The sequence below is a fragment of the Notechis scutatus genome, chromosome 3 (genome assembly GCF_049901735.1).
Source record: "Notechis scutatus isolate UNSWTSFEM ecotype Mainland chromosome 3, rNotScu1.2, whole genome shotgun sequence".
Classification (NCBI taxonomy): Eukaryota; Metazoa; Chordata; class Lepidosauria; order Squamata; family Elapidae; genus Notechis; species Notechis scutatus.
Window position 1 is genome coordinate 136,764,243 of NC_142011.1, and position 23,010 is coordinate 136,787,252.

General features: G+C 37.0%; 1 protein-coding gene across 1 annotated transcript in view; it reads right to left on the reverse strand.

Moving 5' to 3' along the window:
- The window catches only part of PIGN (phosphatidylinositol glycan anchor biosynthesis class N), a 77,958-nt gene that overhangs the window by 14,016 nt on the left and 40,932 nt on the right, over positions 1-23,010 (reverse strand). Inside the window, exons 20-28 of the mRNA XM_087961195.1 lie at positions 20,423-20,531; positions 16,857-16,959; positions 16,071-16,173; positions 12,427-12,513; positions 8,346-8,401; positions 6,200-6,275; positions 4,790-4,863; positions 2,461-2,503; positions 261-313 (exon numbers count right to left, since the gene is read on the reverse strand). Coding sequence (XP_087817321.1) covers positions 261-313; positions 2,461-2,503; positions 4,790-4,863; positions 6,200-6,275; positions 8,346-8,401; positions 12,427-12,513; positions 16,071-16,173; positions 16,857-16,959; positions 20,423-20,531 — 704 coding nt within the window. The remainder of the gene's footprint in view (positions 1-260; positions 314-2,460; positions 2,504-4,789; positions 4,864-6,199; positions 6,276-8,345; positions 8,402-12,426; positions 12,514-16,070; positions 16,174-16,856; positions 16,960-20,422; positions 20,532-23,010) is intronic.

Here is a 23,010-nt window from a genome sequence, read left to right on the forward strand (position 1 = left end):
CAACTTAATAAGGCAAATACACACACACACACACACACACACACACACACACACAAAGGAAGGAAAAAATAAAACAGGGGTAAGAAATTGGAAAGTAATGAATCCATTTTCTTTGCCTAGAAACAACAAGCAGCATTTTGCGGAACCACCAGCATTTTACGAAACATTCTTGGTCAAACTGTTGGACGGGTAAACCACACATATTTGTAACATTAGGGTGCAAGAAGAAGTCGCGGGAGGAGCTAACCAATGGTTTGTACCTTGTTCCAATGTCTAGCCAGCTTCCGTAATCTTTAACCAGAAAGAAGAAGTGCTGGGGGGGAAAAAACATAACTATATTCAGTACATGTATAGTACATGCCCAATAAAAGTGACAAAATTGAAATGTATATTTGAAGTCAATTGTTCAGGACATATAAATCTATCTGTAAAAAGAAAAGAAAAGAAAGGCCAGTCTCCAAAAGATGGTATTTACAGTAAATAAAAACAAGTACATACTGTATGCCTGATTCACATTCACTAAGAAAGTGAATGGGTAGCAATCCGGTATAGTGGTTAAAGACTGTGAGTTCTAGTTCTGGCTTAGGCACAAAACCAGATGGGTGATTTTAGGCCGGTCATTCTCTCTTAGCTCTAGGAAGAAGGCAAGGGCACATATTTCTGAAATCTTGCCCTGCCCAAAAACCCTGTAGGACCAGTACAGACTATTGCTACAAGTGAAGACTGGTTTTAAAAACACACACTCCCATCTCCAAAAGGAAACTGAATACATTAATGTAGATTTTGTATTTGGTTATGAACTCCTTGAGCCCAGACATATATTTCCACAAATAGACAACTGCTGCTAAGAGCAACCAACCTGTCTTTTCTTTATCATGTTTGCTAAAAATGACCCAAAGTGTAATCATGTCCGGCTTTTCCTTTCTATTTTGCTGGCTACTGCTTGCAGAGATGGGATGATTCTTACTGGAACAATCTCTCAACATCTGCTTCAGCCTTCTAAATGGTCTTTGGCTAGTCGCTTCTCTTTCAGCTTTAATTCCCTATAGCTGCATTAATGATCAACCTAAATGATACCATTACTGAAAAGCAGGCTTGCTGAAGAAGCCATAGAGATAGTGATTACAGTTTATTGTCTAAAAATTAGTGTAAATTTCCCCCCATCTCATGAACATGGCAAAGCAGTCTCCTCTTCACCATCAGCAGTTGTACTAGTAGAAGAGAAAGCAACGGAGATAAAAATAATTCTATTAACTTATTTCACCATTTGGCCAGATGGACAAAAGTTCTGATTCAGTTTAAGGTAGTTATCTAGCTATACACAGCTATTATGTGTTTATCCATTTTAAAATGCTGACAAGTACAACTTAGGAGATGGCATTTAAGAGGATTCTACAGATTAGGTAGGAATACCTAATCAACCATAGTTGCTTCCAGAATAAAGTAAGGTGGAATAACACCAGGAAATCCCATGCCTGTACGATATATTGAGAATTTGAAACAAACAAGCACACACATATACACATAGAGAAGGAAATGGCAAGACCTTTCTATATTGCTGCCAAGAAAACTACACAAATGTAGCCAAGAGTTAAGCTCAGTTTAAAAAGTTTTCACCTTTATTTTGGACTCAACAATAAGTAGCCTGGGATTTGCAAATATTTCCTCCTATTTATGAGATTTCCTGGACCAGTTCAATCAAAACAATTTAGTTATGATGCTATAGAACAACAGCTGGTGTGTCATATTTAACTAATTCCATTGGGGGAAATAAGGGAACATGGATTTGAAAGCATAAACCTCTTCCATTGCTGTTCCAAAGACACCTCCCTTCTAGCCAAGTTGTGATATGTGTATACACTACAAGTATTTTATACACTTTAGGGTGAGCATAGTTTTTAATTTTTTAAAATGCTATGTTTATTATAATTGTTTAACTTATTTGATGGATCCTCATCCACCCACCCAAATCTCCCACCATGTACAAAGATTGGCTTATTCAACCCATCCTGGGTGGTATTTCTCATTACATCTTGCTTGATAATTTAATATTTCCTTTGAAAAATGAAAGGAGACTCTTTTTTGTTCTGAAAGCAGGGAAGAAAAGATTTAAAAAATTAAAGTAGGCATGCAGATGCATCTGGTATTTTCTTTTACTCAGACTTTAAAATTCCGTATGAAGTAGATGAAAACTTAGTAATAGCTGATTTAATGGCCCCATAAAAGAATTGAAGTAATAATATAGACTTACAACTTTTTTGATCATTCATTAAATTATTTCAAAGAATTATAGTGTGGAGAGAGGGCCTTTCTGCAATTTATGCAGGGTTTCAAAGTCAACTCACTGACCTAATTCAAGGAACTTTGATGTCTGAAGCTAATTCAGATATCCCTTGATTGAATTAGCAAAGCTCTCTGGGTTTTGATCTTATTTGTACAAAATGTCCAATAGTAGCTTACCAAAGCCATAATGTCTGAAATCACAAGAACAATGAGAAAAAGCCTAAGGGGGGAAAAACAAACAGTGTGTCAGAAAAGGACAATAATTCACAGTTCAATAAAGCTTCGAAGAACACAAGATGTGTTCTGAGGTACAGTGTAATTCTCTTTTGATCTATTTTCTCAGTATTACATGTCTTAAGAATACCAGGACCGCCATACTGCATGTTAAGAATCAAACATGGGGCAGGCAGGGAAATGAGCAGACTTAAAGCAGGCTGGTTTGTATGACTTGTCAAAATTAGACCTGGTTTTTTTTACCCTTAATGACTCCTCTACATAATGTATTATGTAACTGTTACCTACCTTTTTCAGGGACCTGACAGTCTCTTGATTGATGGAACCCTACTAAATTGTACAATTCAAGTTTCCAAAAATTCACAAAGATTTATGACGTTTATATTCCAATCCTTTCACAAGAAATACCAAATTACACCTGATTCTTCTCTTTCTCTTGGGCTATTTAATAACCTTGATAGTCATGATTCCCTAGTCTTAATTCAGAATTACAACCATTTTTCTCCATTTATTCAATATTATCTACTCATCCTTACAGACTAGAAATTGGCTTAAAGCTGTTTCTCAGGATGCTGTTTCTGTGACATACCCCACACAAGGAAGCTTTGCCCAACAATGCCCCTCTGCTGCACTTTCACATATCTCTTGACTACCAGATGTAGAATTGCACAGCTTGCAAACACAAATGTTTGTTGGGTTTCGTTCGTTCACTTAATAACTGAGGCAAAAAAGGTTGTAAAATGGGGCAAAACTCACAACAAACAACAGAAATTTTGGGCTCAATTGTGGTTGATGATGATAGGTCCTGCACAAGAACATTTACTAATATTTATCACTGTGTCTCAGTCATGAAGACCTAAAATGATGCCCACCAGGTTCAAAGATCATTGAGTATTTATTTCCCTTTCGCCTTAGGCTTAAGTTACCTGTATCTGAGGTACCCAAGACCATATTTGTTTGGGAAAGCACTTTTCAATGGAAAAAAAAGGACAAGGAACAAGTAAACGCAAATACCACTAAAGACATTTGCATTATCATTATCTTTTCATTAAATAATTGAAATATTTTGAATGTGGATACTGTTCTAAATCACCAACAGTTTTACTCCAGAATTGTGCTAAAATGCTGCACGTAGCTGACCTAGTAGCTCAAAAAAGAAATGGGTCATTAACTGTAATAATTTAATTTGTAAGAATTATAAAAGTGCTATCAGTTAGAGTGTGAAAACTCATTAAAATGTGCTGCATTATGCCATTAATGCAAGATGATCACAACAGCCTCTAACAAATTATATCTGGTCATATTATCAAGATCAGTTTTGTAAATTAACTTTACCTTAGAAGGCCATTAGAACAAGCCAAAAAAAAAAAAAAAAAAAAACATTTCATGCTAGCAGCTTACTTCTTTTTGCAAAACAGATAACTCAGTTGGATACCATCAAAATCACTGATGGAATCTGATCAGCAGTGAGGATCTGTGCCTCTCTTCCGCATAGATTTGACAGATGCACAGAACATCAAAATCAAAATCAATTTCTATTGATTGCACTAATAATGGCACTGAAATTTCTTGCTTTGGAATGTGGTAAGTTTCAGTTTTACAGCTAGGTTCAAACATTTACCTACTCAGCAGGAACAGCCACCGCACAGAGGGGGAGCTGATCTGCATTTTTCTTCTCCAAGACATAACTTAAATCATTGATGCAGACTCTCCACATGGAGGTATATGTATGCCAAACTGCAATTCTTCAGTCATTCAGACTATTCCCCTCTCTCTTTAGAGATGAGGAAAGAGAAGAATCCTATTAACTGGACAGTGATATTCAAGTATTGTCCTCTGTATGCATTTGCCTGCAAAATATGTTACTTCATCAGTGTAGACGGGCATGCTTGCCTGCATTTAAACTCTCGTGAATGATTTAAAAACCCTACTTTGATAAGAAAAAACATTTCATTCTGTTATGTGTGAATTTTCAGCATTTGAGTGGAACTAAAAAGGTATCAATCCCTGTTCATTATGCAGAGACTGAAATCTTAACTTAATATGTGTATGTATGTGTATGCATGTGTGTGTGTGTGTGTCTATATATATTGACACACATAAAGAGAAATCTAACAAAAACTGAACACTTTCTGAAGGGGGGAAAACTCGGGAACTGTATCTAATGATGGAATCTACAAAGTAGTAGCCTACATGCAGTTTAATTTTTTCCCCATTACAAATCCAAAAACAACTTCTGATTCAGTAAAGTGCACGCACAGAAAATCTTTACCTTTTAGATGATAGCTGGGTTGTGACTTGAATAGCTTCAAATGCACATGACACAAGAACAAAGGGGATTGCAATCTGTTCAATAAACACAATTCTGTTAAGCTGATGGCAGGTTCCCACAAAACAAAACAAAAAGGAAGGATGCCCAAATTAACATTGCTAATACTTTAGAGAGCCAAAGATCACCAGGTTGAATGCAAGAGACTGCAATATGTTCTTTTTAAACAGTTCGGTGTTGTTTAAGTTTAAACTAAACATTATTTTCAGTCAATGGCAAATACGGGCTGCTGCATTATGTTAAAACCTTTTTAAAAGGTTATTAAAATAAACAGACTACAAAATGACATTTTTTAAAATGAATTATCTACTTTCAAGGAACATTTTCCATATATATGCTAAGAAGCTGTTTAGTGATATGGAAAATCACTACTGGTAAACACATTCCCCTGTCCCAGAACAACCCCCCGTGCTATTTTCATTGTGGAAACTTTGATGATTTCTGCTACAACAAATTCCCAGAATACAATTTAAGATTGACTATATCCACTTTGTATTATATTGACAGTATAAGATTTAAAGGATTGTATTCCTGAGTTCCATGCATTTTTTTCTTTTTTTTCCAGGATGGCCTCATCTTATTTACTCTGGAAATTATGCTATGGGTGTTGAAGATGGAGGGAGGGAGGGAGGGAGGGAGGGAGAGAGAGAGAGAGAGAGAGAGAGAGAGAGAGAGAGAGAGAGAGAGAGAGATTTTCTTGGAATTACTACTACAAGTAAGAGAGAGAGAGATTTTCTTGGAATTACTACTACAAGTAACAGCAGCAAATACAGATCGATGTGAAGTATTGTGTATTTCTTTAGTAGCATTTTTTTCCTTCCTTCCTTTTTCTTTTCTTTCTTTCCCTTCCTTTCTTCCTTCTTTTCCTTTCCTATCTATCTCTCTATATTAAATTTCTAAACACATATCTCCTGTACAAGATGACTCTGTGCGGTTTACAAATTATCGAAACAAGTGAAAAATAATTAAAAGATTATTTGTTGGAAAGTGAACCTTACTAACTTTAAGGTATAGTGACAAGTGTACAGTAGAACTATAGCCTATCCTGGTAGTTTTGACCTTACTACATACATCTCATACATAGGTGGGACTTCCAGGTCGTGAAACCGGAAATGCCATGACATCACAGGCTGCCGAGACTCGGGAAGAGAAAGTAAGCCACTCCATCTTTGATGACATCATGCAGGTGGGGTTTTACTTAACATAGTTGTGTAGTATGTCCTGTCACTTTCTGTGGTTTACTGATGTAGCACACCAGCAGATATTTTGAGGCACATAAATGTGTACAGTACAGCGGTTGAAAACCCCTGGCCTATCTAGTCTAATAAATAACATTTTGTATAAATTACTGACCTTCCACAATAGCAAGCCTCCCATCAGGAAAGGGCTGAACACAGTCAAGAAGCAATATACCGAGGTTGGATCAAAGCTAGAGTTTAAGAATGAGAACAGAACAAAACATTATTAGTGTGCATTTTTGTAGCCAATACTTCCCACAAGGAAACAGCAAACAGCATGTGTCCTTTGTCTCAATCACAAAAAATGTGACACTATTATGTAGCAAAAGAGATACGCTGCTAGTTTATACTGCTTCTACTTTTAGAGCTGAACTTTAGTGTTTTTAAGTCTACAAATGACAGCCTTCTACCTGTTACTTAAATATTTTTAAAGCCCCACTGATATCACAAAGTATTTCCTTATATCATTTCCTTTTCCACTGATAACTATCAGTCATTCCTAGATCTGTAAGTAAACAAGTGATATCTACAAAAGCACCTGGCACATAACCCACTCCTTGTAATGATCGGCTGCTAATTGTGAGCCAGCTTACTGGTTTTGTTTTGTTTTTTTCACATGGAAAGGATTATATTTAGGGTTCTCAGCATGATGTCCATGATCGGCAACAATACCATATTTGGTGTCCAAGTTTTGACCCACTTGAATTTATACACCCACGTACATGTTTCTTTCATAAAGGCAGATTGTCAGCTTCCAGTATAAACTTTTACTTCCAAAAATAATACATGAGGGGGAAAAAATCTTAGCACAAAGAATCTTAGAAAACACACGTAGAGATGGTTGTACCCAAGTGCTCCATTAATGTCTCAAGACAAGGCTAACCTAGGTGGGAGAGAGCTTTGTGGGATAAGCACCATAAGGAGCATTCCAGTTAGATTTTCTTGTGTGGGTTTCTGATTGCCATACTGTGCAGAAGCAATTATTTTGTGAAGAGGTAAAGCTCTGATAAGCAGTTTTATTTATTTATCAAGAGCACAAATGACATGTTGAAATTCCGATTATGAGTGCAACACTGTGTATAAGCAACCATTTTGGCAACAGATAAGGCCCCTGATAAGCAGATCTATCTATCTATCTATCTATCTATCTATCTATCTATCTATCTATCTATCATCTATCCATCCATCCATCCATCCATCCATCCATCCATCCATCCATCCATCAGCTAGTCGGAAATAGACTTTGTTACATAGCAAACTACAGGTAATCCTCAACCTACAACAGTTCATTTAGTGACCGTTCAAAGTTACCACAGCACTGAAAAAAGCGATTTATGACTATTTTTCACCCTCACCATCGTTGCAGCATCCCCTGGTCATGTGATCAAAATTCAGGCATTTAACAACTACCTCATATTTATGACAGTTGCAGTGTCCCGGGCTCATGGGATACCTTTTTGCAACTCTCTGACAAGCAGAGTCAATGAAAAAGCCAGATTCACTTAACAACCGTGTTACTAACTTAAGAACTACAATGGTTCACTTAACAACTGTGGCAAGAAAAGTCATAAAATGGGGTAAAATGCACTTAATGACTCAGCATCAGAAATTTTCAGCTTAATTGTGGCCGTTGAGGACCACGTGTATATGCTACTCTATCCTGAGTATTTAAAAACAGAGAAAACAGCAAAAAGCACTTATACAATATCAGCTAGAGCTTCGAGTTAATAAGATGGAACTCCTGCAATTCACAACTCACTTTCCCTCCCTCTATCTTAGATTGTTGGGATATTAGAGTATCCTGATGAAAGAGATGGAAAATGTTAGGTCTCCACCCCTCCCTCAGTAAGATAATGCATGCCAGGACAGAGCTTTCATCCAGATTTAAATTGTTCGTAAAAGATACTTTACCAGCATCTAACCTGGTATTTAAAAAATGGAATGCTTTACCTGAAAACTCTACTGTCTCTATCACCTAAACACACTTTCCTATTGGATGAAAGAAAAACCAGCTACCGTATTCTCCCCTTTACAAATGGAAGAAAATATTTGGCAAAATTCCCTAAGGATAGAGAAAATTTCTGATCCTGCATATTCTTTCCTCATCATGATTAATATAAAACATAAAACATTCCAGAGTATGCAATATTATACACAATTATAAAGGCATTTGCTTAAATTGTTTAGTGTAGAAACAAGTAAGCGGAACAGAATGGAGGGATTGCGATGGTTGCTTTTAACATCCGTTTAGATCAGTTTACCTGTTAATAGAAGCTATATTTCCTGTGCCGAAAAAGGCCGTCACTATGAAAAAAACCTGCATCAAGTTGAGGAAAATGCTATATTTCCAACAAGGTAACAAAGCATAATCATTTGCCACAACATTTTTTACAAAGGTTAGAATTTCCTGATACGGGAACTAACAAGTATATACATTGCAATTTTCTGAGTATGTACTCAAAATTATGACTTATAATATTCATCTGAGAACACCAGCCAGAATTGCAACTATTAATGAGATTAATATGGCAGCCAGCTCTTTACAGGCTACTAAACCCATATACATATATGAACGAAAAGCAAATCACTGCTTTGCATAGATATTTCATTTTTTGGTTGCTTTAAGATGAAATAGTTATTGAGACATTAGTTTATATGTGTGGCAAGAAGAGGAGGGAAGAATTCAAATTTCTTGTACCTGGAGGCCCCTGCTTATCTAAATAGACATTTGTCTCGATGTTAAATTACTAATAATTTAAAAAAATATTGTTGCCAGCCCATCTCTTGGGATAACTGAGGTTACACTCCATGGCAAATCTGGTGCACCAATTTCAGCTCACTTGTTTCTAAATTTTAACACTGTATTAGGTCCGTATAATTTGAAACAAGTTCAATGGAACTAACAATAGCTGCAGGATGAAAAGATTCTTGACAAATGACTATTCCAGTCATTCAGCTTTCACTGTCAAACAAGAAAAGCAAAACCAAACGGCCATCAGGTAGTTTCAACAAAGAAAAACAGGTCATATCCAGAATGAGGTCTTGAAGGCCAGGAAGATTGGGGTCAGATGACCTGATAGTCTTTCGGAAACATAAAAGCTTGCATAATAATTCATGAGCAAAAAAATATATTAGCTGTTAACTGTTGAAAGCTTAATATATAGACATCTAGAATGCTATATATGTACTCATTTTATTAATTTGTTTGTTGACTGTTCCTGGGTTTTTTTCTTTTTCTTTTCTTCTGCCTTCAAATCAGTGTTGATTAAAAAAGAAATGAAATAAATATAAACTGATTTGTGACTTAAATAGCTTTTGTAATCTATAAATTTACCAAGCTTGTGAGCCTGTTAAATATGCAAGTTTATTCAAAACTTGTATAAACACTTTAACTTTAGATGCGAAACCTTTAATTTCATTTGAAACCAAATTCTGTATAGACTGTAAAAAAAAAAACCTGTAAAAACAGAATATTCTGTGGTAATATTAAATTTTGTTTAACTGTTATATCTTACAATATTTAATATTTTCTAAGCCCAAATAACTCTTTATATTAGCCTAAATGTTCTATTTCAAGAATGTTTATGGACAATTAATAATTATTAAAAAAGGCAGACAGATTTTTCTGATTAATTCTTATAAGTACAAAAACTTAAATGCATGGAAAATAAGATTTGCTATTCTTATGCTTGAAGCTATATGAAGTTAATTGGTATCTAACACTTTCTAACTAAGAAATCTATAGATTGACAATACTTAGAAAAAGTCAAAATGCCGTTGTTGTCAGACTGTTTTGTGATAGTAATTCAACCACAATCCTAAAATAAGTCTATCAAAATAACCTTTAAAACATTTAATCATTTAGGCAGTAACCTCCTAAAAGCAACTGTTTTTTAAACAAAATAATAGATTATTCTGTTAAAAAATAACAGATAATCAGAGTTGGAAGGGACCTTGTAGTCATCTAGTCCAACCCTCCCCAGCCCAAGCGAGAGACCCTACACCAGGGGTGTCCAACCTTTCACCTTCCTGGGCCACATTAGAAGATGAAAATTTGGTTTGGGCCGCACATAATTAAATTAAATAATTAATTAAATTAAATTAAATAATTAATTAAATTAAATAATTAATTAAATTAAATTAATTAACTAAATTAAATTAAATAATTAAATTAAATTAATTAATTAAATTAAATAATTAATTAAATTAAATTAAATAATTAATTAAATTAAATTAATAAAATAATAAAATAAAATAAAATTATTATTTATTATTAATTATTTATTAAAAATTATTTATTTTTATTTTATAATTTTCCGGCCAAATTTTGCGGGGTGGGGGGGGGGGAAGAAAGCTCGCCCGCCTCACGCCTACCTCTCCTCCTGCAAATGCAGCAGCGGTGGCGGTGGCAGAAGCAGCGGCGGCGGCGGGGGGGCAGAAGCAGCAGCGGCGGCGGGGGCAGAAGCAGTGGCGGCGGCGGGGGGGGGCAGAAGCAGTAGTGGCGGCGGCGGGGGCAGAAGCAGCAGCGGCGGCAGGGGGGCAGAAGCAGCAGCGGCGGCGGGGCAGAAGCAGCAGTGGCGGCGGCGGCAGCGGGGGCAGAAGCAGCAGCGGTGGCGGCGGCGGCGGCAACAGCAGGAGGTGGCGGGCGGGACTTTTGGGCTGCGGCTGCCCGCCTTTTCTGTTGCTCGCCTCGCCCGCCTCGCGCCTACCTTTCCTCCTGCAAATGCAGCAGCGGTGGCGGCGGGGCAGAAGCAGCAGCGGCGGCGGCGGTGGCGGGGGCAGAAGCAGCAGCGGCAGCGGTGGCAGAAGCAGCAGCGGTGGCGGCGGCAACAGCAGGAGGTGGTGGGGCAGGACTTTTGGGCTGCGGCTGCCCGCCTTTTCTGTTGCTCGCCTTGCCCCGCCTCGCGCCTGCCTCTCCTCCTCCTCCTCGCTGGATCTTTCATGAAGGTTGGGGTGGGCGTTGGGCGCATTACGAGGTGACCTGGGCCGCATGCGGCCCGTGGGCCGCGGGTTGGACAAGCCTGCCCTACACCATTTCTGACAAAATGGCAGTCCAATCTCTTCTTGAAAGTCTCAAGTGATGGCATTCCCACAATTTCCGAGGACAAGCGGTTCCATTGGTTGATTGTTCTCACTGTCAGAAAGTTTCTCCTTATTTCCAGGTTATATCTTTCCTTATTCAGATTCCATCCATTATTCCTTGCCTGGCCTACAGGCGCTTTAGAAAATAGCTTGACCCCTTCCTCTCTGTGGCAGCCCCTCAAATATTGGAACACTGCTATCATGTCTCCCCTGGTTTTTCTCTTCACTAGACTATCCATGCCAGTTCCTGTAACTGTTCTTCATATGTTTTAGTCTCCAGTCCACTAATCATCCTGGTTGCTCTTTGTTAGGAATGTAAGTCACCTAACAGCTATTTGGGTGGGAAATATATAAACCAGGATAGACATTTTAATATTGTATCTTTTAAGAGGATGCAAAAACTGTAATTGGGTGTGGTTCCGCAAATGGCCATAAGATGGAGCCAGAAACCTGGGTTGTTTAGTCTCAGAAGAGTCTCAGGAAGTCTCAGTGAAGTGAGTGAGTCTCTGTTTCCTTCTGTTGGAAAGAGTTGCCGTTCCTCCATTTTTCCTTCTTGACTGTTATTCTTGGATTTGATGTAAGTCTGTTACTGAACTGTTTTTGATACTGGACTTTGATATTGGAATTGTCCCTGAAATGAACACTGACTGATTTTCCTATGAATGACTTGGATTGCTTGTTTGGACTTTGCTTATACGTTTATTTGGAAGTAAAAACCTACATTTACTGTACACGGTATCTGTGTGCTGTGTGTGTATTATTCAAATACTTCTCTCACTACGTCTCCCTGTATGCACTCATTCTCCTAACGGTGAATTACCTCAACACTCTTCTCTGTACTTTTTCTAAAGTCTCAACATCTTTTTTATAGTGTGGTACCAAAACTGTAGTATGTAGTATTCTAGGTGTGGTCTTACTAAGGCTTTATAGAGTGGTATTAGTACGTCACATGATCTTGATTGTATCCCTCTGTTAATGCAATTTAGGATTGCATTAGCTTTTTTGGCTGCTGCTGCATACTGCTGGCTCATATTTAGCTGGTTGTCCACTAAGACTCCAAGATCCCTCTCACAGTTAGTGCTATTGAGCGTGGTTTCACCCAGTCTATATGTGTACTTTTGGTTTTTCTTGCCTAAGTGTAGGACTTTACTTTTCTCTACATTGAATTTCATTTTGTTAGATACTTAATACTTTTGTTAGATATTTGATCACCTTCACTCTGCTCTAGCTGAGTATCTTTTCTCCTATGTCAAAGGATACAAAGAAAAAAGCCCTCCTGATGTCATCCACATGAAGTGGTCGAAACTGGGGTGTATCTGTAGTGTAAGAAAAGCTGAGAGCAGCAAGCTGCAAAAACAGAAAAAGAGAAATCAGTAACATAGCATCAAGTAGGACTGCATTCATATTAAAAGTATATATCCCAGAGATCAAATGAAAAGTTAAAGAGTGATTCTTCAGAAAATCTACACAAAAACTCTTTTTCTGCAACTTTGTCATATCTCAATTATTATTACAAAAAGTTACTTTTCAAATACTGGTAACTAGTCAAGTACATTGGTTGCCTTAAGAAAAGAAATAATACTCTGACCTATCCATTGGCTCTCTTGTTTTTTTTTTAATCCAGAAAAAATGATTTTGCTTTCTAGCAGTATCTCTAGACCTTTATGGAGCAAAGATATTGCAGTGCCAAATCCATACTGAAAGTTAAACTTGTTTTGCTCTGATAGGCTTCTAGCATCTTTTGCCCGCTGCTCTCACATGCCCTGGATTCAGAGGCTTCAATAAATAGAATCAGAAATAAAGAAAGGAGTTTAAAAATGCATCTTGTACATTTCCAGTTAACATAGAATCTTCAATGCAGAATGCAATCTACATTGTGCTGATACATCATTGCCCTCTCTCTTTAATAACTCCAGACAAAGAGGCAGATATTAGCAGATTATTATGGAACAAGTTTTTATTATTCTAGTTCTAAATTACATAGCGACACACATAAAATGAGGCTGTTCTATCTTTCAACATGATGTCTTTCTATGTATTTGAAGTTGCCCATCATAGTTTCTTTTCTAAACATATTCAGCTCTTCCAAGCAATCTGTAGACTTTTTAAATCCTTCAACGATGGATGACACCATCAAAGCAAACCTCTTTAACACATTCTTTGGCTCAGTATTTGTAAACAGCAAGGATCAAGCCCAGTACTTCCTAGTCGAACCACAGACAACTACAATGACCTAATATATATCGATTTTACAGAAGACATTGTTGAAAAAGCACTGCGTAATCTAAAACCATCCCTTATCTATTGGACCGGACAGAATATGTGCCTACTTCTTAAAAAAGCTATCCACTGCCATAGCAGAACCTCTAAGCATAATCTTTGAAATATCTTTCAGGACCAGCTCCTTGCCAAAACTATTGTCACTAGCCACGGTCATCCCCATCTTCAAAAAGGGAGACCCCAGCCTAGTTGAAAATTACAGACCAATCTCCTTATGTTGCGTCACCTGTAAAGTCATGGAATCAATTATTAACCAATCCATTATCCTCCACTTAGAGACAAACAACCTACTCTCTAATAAACAATTTGGTTTCAGAAAAAAAACCTATCCTGTAATCTGCAACTCTTACACTGCAAAAACATATGGACTACACAACTCGATCAGGGCAAAACAATAGACACAATCTACATAGACTTCTGTAAAGCCTTTGATTCAGTGGTACATGACAAACTACTCCTAAAACTAAAATCTTATGGTATCTCTGGACACCTACATAACTGGATAAAAACATTCCTGTCAAACAGACAACAAATGGTCAAAATTGGGAGTGTCCTATCAAATTCTGTACCTGTCAATAGTGATGTCCCCCAAGGCAGTGTTCTAGGACCAACTCTCTTCATACTCTACATAAACGACCTCTGTGATCATATTAAGAGCAACTGTGTTCTTTTCGTTGATGATGTAAAGCTGTTCAATACCACAGACAATACTGCTACCCTTCAAAAAATTCTTGACTATGTATCAGAATGGTCAAAAAAAATGGCAACTTCAAATCTCAACAAATAAATGCCCTGTCTTACATGTTGGCAAAAAAAAATCAGAAAATAAAATACAAGCTAAATAGTCAAGACCTTGTTGAGGATCCAAACTCTGTCAAGGACCTTGGAGTACTCATCTCTAATTATCTAAGTGCGAGAGCCCAATGTGACTACATAGCCAAAAAGGCATTAAGAGTTGTTAATCTAATCCTACTTACCTTCTTCTCTGATAATATCACACTACTAACTAGAGCATACAAAACATTTGCTAGACCAATACTCAAATACAGCTCATCAGTCTGTAACCCATATCATGTATCTGATATTAACACAATTGAGAAAGTCCAGAAATATTTCACAAGAAGAGTTCTCCGCTCCTCTACTCATTGCAGAATGTCACCAGACTTGAAACTCTAGACCTAGAAAACCTAGAACTACGCTGCCTTCAGTCCGATCTAAATATAGTATATAAAATCATACATTGCAATGTCCTACCTGCAAATGAATACTTCAGCTTCAATCATAACAATACAAGAGCAAACAATAGATACAAACTCAAGGTTAACCACAACAAACTTGATTGCAGAAAATACGACTTCAGCAACAGAGTGGTCAATGTCTGGAATACTCTACCTGACTCTGTGGTTTCTTCCCCAAACCCCAAAAACTTTAACCTTAGACTGTCTACTATTGATCTCACCCCTTTCCTAAGAGCCCTGTAGGGGGCGTGCATAAGCGTACCAATCATGCCTACCGTCCCTGTCCTATTGTTTCTTTTTATTTTTCTTATAAGTATCCATCTCATGTATTCAAAACTATGTTTATTCTTATACCTGTATCTTGTAAGCGATTGACAAATCAAATCAATCAATCAATAAAATAAACAAATAACATATATAATATATAGAGAAATAAAAAAGATAGCAATTAAAATAAACTAAAAAAGCAAACTAGTAAAAAGTTTTATATACTGTGCATTTAGTAACACTATAAAATTAATTCAATCCTTAAGCTTATAAATTAAGTATCAATCACAGAGAAACATATTGGTTCATCAATAATATCACTTCTTATAACATGGATACTATGGTTCCATCAATATAGCTTACGACTGCATTTGCTTGCTTAATAGCCATACTATATGGACAAGACTAGAGATGTGAAAAGAATGGTTTGATTTATATCATTCTTTGGACTGGGAAAAGGAAATAGAACCTGTATGTGGCACTCTAGCGTTCATTTTTTACTCCCAGAATAAGGTAGCTGGGAGAGATGGGGAGGAAATTAGGGGCAAACAGATACAGTAAGTGACTGCAAGAACTATCATCATTCATTAAACCCTAAGAGTGGCCCACAAAATGCCAACTTCCCTCAATCTGGTGAATATAATTGTATTAACAACAATGCCTCACAACCATTAGTGTTCATAAATAAAAATGGGGCCTGGATGTAAAAATATTGCCTGGACCGGACCATCTGACGATAGCCTTCAGATATTTTTCAAAAGAATTCCCATGAGTTCATGAAGACTAGGCTTATGGTCGGGGACTGTGAGTATTTTCAAAACATTCTAATGTTACCAGATCACTTAGCTCTGGTTTCCTCTGACTATAACTAGTCAGATTTGCCCTAGTGAAATACACACTGGCTTCTGGGAAATCTAGCCACCTCTTTGGCCACAGCTAATGAGTGTCTGTGAAACCGCTGGACTTCTCTTGTTTCTGCATTCTGTTTTAAAAATATGAGCACTAAAGTGGTTGGGATTCTGTGGCTACACTCCCAGGCTCATGAGTCAGTTGGGATTTTAATTGCTGGGGGAAAAGGGTAGCAGCATTTTTTCCTGAGGTGTGTACTGAATCATTTACCTTAGGTTTAAATGAAATTCCATACTGTTGGATTGTTTCTTGTTCCATGTCTATCCACACAAACATCAACAAAGCCAACGCCAGAGGGAAAAGAGCTTCATACCTACATCAGCACATATTTTGACAGCAAGTGAATATAAAGGAAATAGTCTGAGGTACTGATCTTATTTCTATCTAGATGTAATCATGCTTTTGTATAAGAAAGAATAACCAAGGGAGCATGAAGAAAACTAGTAGCTGTTCTGAATGGGGAAAAAATAAATAAATCCAAGTGATGATACTTTATATCACTTATATTTAAAATAATTGGAAGACATGGAATTCGAGTTATTTCCAAGTGTGAACTTGAAAATGCACATACTTTGAAGTATTTATCTTATAGGATAAATGAAATAATATATTTGCACAAATGTGACAATATTCAATAAATTCTCACAACTGCATAACCTTCCCCAAATCCAAAGCAAATCTACACATACAGAATACAAGTAAAGATTATCTTGAATCAGATTAGATTCCCAGCCATCATACAGACAAATCCATGTAGTCTATTTTGCAACATTATGGAAGCAGTTTGCAATTGCCTTCTCCCATGACAATTTCCCAGTCTATCCAAGATGCCTAGAATTCTTGCTGGGCTTCCATCCAAATATTAACCAAGCCTGAACCAGCTTAGCTTCCAAGTTCAAACAAAGTGCTGCCATCTGTTGCATAGAATCATCAGGGCTCAAATTCAATTTAAGGGCAACTTTATCTTTTATGTTTTAAAAAAAGGGAAAAAAGTACCCAGTGCTAAGGAGAAGATAAGTTGACATCAGAGAAAGAAGTATGCTCAGCAGCCTCAGGAACAGAAAAGTGGGACTCAGGAGCGGCACTATCAAGGATGAAACTGTAAGAAATAGAATATTATCTGTCAAAAAAAAATAGTTTAGTGTCTCTTTAACAGCATCCTAAATTTGAAAGCCATGTACCTGTAAACTATTGGCTAGTTTGGATTTGCATTCCTGGAAATTACAGGACTAAAAACAGAGGAGCAAGAAGAAATCCACTTTCTATACCTTTTGATGAAACTGCATTGCAAATAGTTCATGCTGCGCACAAACAAAACAAGGGCAGTGAGTACAGCCATTCTGAATTTCAATCAGGAAGGGGATGCTAATTTGTGTTCATCATTTTCTTCCTCTTTAAGTGGCATTTGCATCAGGCAGTTTGGAAACTAAAAGTACAGAGGCCTGCAATGCTTGCTTCAAACCTGTGCTCTAATGCCGGATAAAGCACAAAAAAGGAGACAACTTAGAAGATTAAAAAAAAAAAGAGGAGGAATGAATGAGCTAGAGTCATAAGACACCTGCCTCTTCTAGGTAGAATGGAAAGAAAACAAAGACCAGGATGAAGGGATAGCAAAGTGGACTGGAAAGTTCTGTTCAATATAAGTTCTGCTTGGAACTTATACTGCTTTCCCACATATCAGCTGGTAAGTGAGGGAAGTACAAAACTTTCAAGATCTTTATTCATCTTGGCACACAGCACGGAGAACATCTGATCATGTTTCCACCAAGATCAATATTCGAAGGGAGATGGGACAGAACCTAGATCAAAGCAGTCAGGTGATGGGAGGTTCCTGACATCAAAAGACTAGGATTGTGCAACTGGAAAGAATCAGATGTCAAAGAGTTCACTCTGTGGCTGATTAATTATTTCTCAAGCCTTAGTTACAAAAACAGAGTGAATATTATATTTTCTTAGATTTGTTATCTACTTTCTTCAGGAGCTCACATCAGCATATGTAGCATTCCTTCTTCTGTTTTTCCTCACAAAACCACCCAGTGAGATAAAGTAGGCTGAGGGAGAATGAATGGCCCGAATTTTTTATTTTAAAAAATTATTTCCTTTAAAATGTAGAAATAAAGAATGACAAAATTCAGAATTCAAACCGAAAAAAGGAAGAAAATACAAAGAATAAACACATTGCAGATACAGAAAACAATTTAATTTTAAACACAGTTTTAAATATGATCAGTCCTTCCAGATACGGAATCAATTAATAAGCAAAAGGCAAAGACCTCCCACAACCCAAAACTCTGGGGTGATCCTAAACCCAGTCAGTTTCTATGGCTGGGGTTAGATTAGAACTGAGATCTGCCCAATTTTAGCTCTTCTTCATTGCCACCACACCATATTTAAACCAAGGCTCTATAATTAATTATAAGGCTTGGAATTTGTAAAATTGCCTTAATTCGTATGGACTAGACAGAAAGAAACCAGTCTTCTGAAAACGAAGATCAGATAAGAAACCACAGCCAGTCTTCCTATTTCTGAAGGAAGAAGAGCCAAGCAAGATAACATTCTTTCAAGGTAGATTTCAAAAACCACTGCTAATAGCTAGGCCACAATCAGATTGGGCTGCAGCAAATAGGAGGTAGTCCTCCACTTACGACCACAATTGAGCCCAAAATTTCTGTTGGTAAGTCAGGCATTTGCTAAGAGAGTTATGCCCCATTTTATGACCATTCTTACATTAGTTGTTAAGTGAATCATTGCAGTTGATAAGTTAGTAACTTGGTTGTTAAGTGAATCTGGCTTCCTCATTGACTTTGCTTGTCAGAAGGTCTCAAAAGGGAATCACATGACCTTGGGACATAGCAACAGTCATAAATATGAACCAGTTGCAAAGCATCGTAATTTTGATCACATCATCATGGGGATGCTGCAAAGGTTATAACTGTGAACAACAGTTATAAGTCACTTTTTTCAGTGCTGCTGTAACTTTGAATGGTCACTAAATAAACTGTTGTAAGTCAAGGACTACCTGTACCTAAAATATACAAAAAATATAATCTTAAAAACAATTAGCAACAACAACAAATATCTTGTTGCCCATTACACTAAATAGCTCGCATGCTGATTTTAACTAAAAAAAAAAATATCAGCAAGTGTTCAATCCAGCAAAATATTCTGGAAGGAGATACAGCAAGGAACAATGTATACTATTTAAGTGGGTGGGGTGTTTTGTTTTTGACTGCAACTTAGAAGGGAAGAATACATTAAAATGTGTTTTTGACAAATTGTAGGGCCGGAATGAAGAAAAGCTGAAGTTACAGGTAGAACAAGGAAAAGGAAATTGCAACCCCAAGGAATAAGGATCTTGTACTTTAGATGAAATCCGGAATGTATTTGTTTAAGTGTGAGAACAAATCTCTCACAAGGCCAACCCTGGCTTATAGCTGTTATGAAACTTCTTATGCTTAACGTGCCTCTTCTAGGTCTGATCACTCTCCAAATGTCAGATCTGGCTCCTAGGGAACTGATGGACAAAAGGCAAACATTGGGAAGGGCAGAGAGAACAGCAGCCAGCTTGAAGTGGCAAGAATGAGCTTTCAAAACAAACAAGCCTGACCTGCAGAGTCTTTATGAAGATCGGGATTGTCTACCCTTAACTGGCAGCAGCAGGCAAAAGCAGAAACATCATGCACTACAATCACATGTAAGAACAAGTATCAGGAAGCGCTGGCTTACAGAAACTTGGAAAATCCCCAGTTCAAATTCACATAATTTTCGAGTGCAGGGGGTGGACAGGTGGGAATTGTTAAGGCATGGCCTTACTTTGAGGAATGAATGCTTTATGTTTATTAGTGATCCTCTTTTGTTGAGGAATGAATGGATTGCTCATAAGCTATCAGCATCTGCCTGACTCTATTGCTATATGCAGCACTTAATAGAACAGATTTAGAGTATAGTGCATGTGGCTGTCCTCAATCCTGTTCTGTTTGCAACAACCTTATCTGGAAAATTAGGTGAGAGCTTGTGAACTTCATAACCGAGAAGAGATAGGCACTTATTCAACACTAATATATTACTATTTGTCCATATTTAGAGCAGTTCTTTGGAAGTTTATGCAGTGTCTTTTTTTCCCTTAAATTACTATTTCTTTCCAATAAGAGAATTAAACGGAGGAATTCACGCCCCCAATATGCTTCGTTAGCTGCTTTCTCAATTCTTTGCGACTACTATATAGTTCCAGGATCAATAATAGTAGTAAACTTAGTCCCTTAATCCACTGCTGCTTATGTTGAACCCACTCAGCACTTGACCACTAATTAATGCAATCTCTCATCTACTTCAAAATAAATATTCTGCATAGTGTGTTGAATCTGCTTGCATTATTGGAGGATGCATATGGATTCCTGTACTTATGTAATTACAAATCTTTATCAGAGTATAATCCTTCAGATCATGTTTTTCAATGGCAGAACATGGGCAGCAATAGCAGAAAGACCAGCAAACCAGCATTTCTTATATGTACCTGACAGAACTTTATCCAAAATAATCTCTGTCGAGAGAGGTAGGCTTACCCAATGTCATCCAGCTGATAACCTGATTTATTATAGGCAATCCTTGTTTGCTCTGAAGACTGCTATGAGTACTGTTCACAATGTATGTTGATGCCACCAGACTCAGCAACTAATAAAAAAAATAAAATTATCAATAGCTCATCGGAACAGTTTCACTTTATTGCAGTCATTAAGGAATGCTAGCAAGGCAAAAAATGGCTATTCAGACTAGACTAGGTCTTTAAAAGAAAAACCTGGAATGTTAGCACTTTTGTAAGAATTATATTCAACTTCAATTGGCGATTTAAATAAAAAGAAACTGTGTACAAAGGGAGTGGTAGAGAAACCTTCCAAATCACTCACTGCTTAAAATTTCATTTGATAACATTATTCGTTAAGATATTGTATAACCCCATTGTATTTTGGATATCACCATAAATGCATTCAGGAACTGCCAGAGCAAACTGTTGGTTTGTACTTGCATAACTGCATTTCATGCTTGATTTCCTCCAGACTGAATAAATAAAGAGAAAAAAGCACTGGGGGGGAGGGGGGGGAAGCTTTCAACGAAGTTTGTTTAAAAGGGAGATTTGTCAATAGGAGTCCATTTCAGAGTTATAGATTAGAGAAGTAATTCGAGGAGGTCATCAAGCAAGTGCTATTTGGCATCAAGTTTTATGTTGGTTTATTGAACTTTGCCTGATGTGTCATCATGTGACAGTTCATAGAAGACATAATAAGTTGCCAGGCTGCCTGTCATTTTTCCCACTGTTCCTATGTGAGATCATTTGGACTTTGAACTCAAATATTAAGAAAATGGGATAATGTTCGTATTTTAGCTCTATTAAAAACAGTGTATGCATGATGCAAAATCAATCTCTCTCTATATCTCTCTCTATATAAAAAAAAAGGAATCCAGCATTAAAATAATTCATTGTTATAAAGCAATTTCCTTACATAAAAGTAAGAGGAGTGAACCAAATAAAAGGTGCAATAAATTGGCACCAGTTATGCCAAGCATAATAGGAAAGTAAAGCCAGTTTCTTAACGTGTTTAGAAGGGACCGCAAAATAATGGTACAGAAGCAGTTATGTTTCATCTATATAAGGACAAAAAACAATCTTACTGATCTCTCCTAACAACAGCTAATCTTGAGTTAAAACCATTCGTTTACTGACCATTCAAAGTTACAGAGGCACTAAAAAAGCAACTTATGAACATTTTTCACACTTATGACCCTTGCAACAATCTTATGGTCACATGATCAGAATTAAGATACTTGGCAACTGCCTCGTGTTTATGACAGCTGCAGTGTCCCAGGGTCATGTGATCCCCTTTTGCGACCTTCTGAAGAGCAGAGTCAAGGGGAAAGCCAGATTCACTTAACAACCATGTTACTATTTTAACAACTGCAGTGATTCATTTAACAACTGGGGCAAGAAAGGTCGTGAAAGGAAGCAAAACTCACTTCACAACTGTTTCCTTTAGCAACAGAAATTTTGGGCTCAATTGTGGTCATAAATCAAGGACTACCTGTATCAGATTTTTTACCAAAGAGGCCTTCTGGGGAGATAAGGAGTTCATGTAGGATGATTTTGGGTTAACCCAAGGCTCTTATAAAATGAAATTATATGATTCCCAATTTTTTAAAAAATAGTACACTTTTGTAATGTTTGTTTTGGGCTAATCTAAGGTGATTAAAGATTAAAGTATATGATTTCCAAGAAAAGAAATAGTACATTTTTGTAATGTTTCAAACCTTTACACTGTGATGCAAAAATTGAAATAATGTGAGGAAAAAAATCCAATATCTAATTCCAAGACTATATTAAAAACCACACAATGACAATTCTTTATATATTTTAATTTGGATTAGTTTCTCTCAATTTCTTCATTTATCTTAAATTTACAGTGACATCTACTGGACATGTTTTAATCTTTCAGATGAAGCTTAGCAAATCCCTTTTTCCTAGGATTGTTTGACATCAAGTCACAGACTGTTTTGTGAGAAAATCTGTTTATACACCTGGCTCCCCCAGCTAGTGATGCTCCCTTTGGGAGAACTATCTTGGAGGTAACATGTGAGTGAAGACCACAACTCCAGCAATGTTGTGTGAGGGAGTCTGCATGAGCAGATGATGGGAATTGAGGGCAAGTTTCCCTACTGATTTTATTGGTGTTTTGCTTGGTATCTTGAATAATGAGTTTATTAAATTGGTCAACATAAATTCTCCTAAACACTCAATCCAACCTGTTTCAAAACTGATTCTATGACTAATTCATGACTAAAGCTCAGTGTCAGAAACTGTGGGGAGGTTGGAGAATAATAAAAAGAATATTAAACATGAGCAATCAATGTTTGGGGAGGGAACACACTGATAGCTTATCCAAGATATTAAGTCCAAGTCCAGACACTTGGAGGAAATGATTCAGACTGTTCTGAAAGTCTCCGTCTTAATGAAGTTACTAATAAATGAGGTTTGGAAGCTTCTGGCTGTTTCTAAGATTCTGTATTTAAACCTAATTCTAGCATCATGATGGTGAAGGGTTCTCCACTTGTCCTAAAGAGTAGTACCTCTGAAGGATTCCATGTCTTAAAAGTATATATA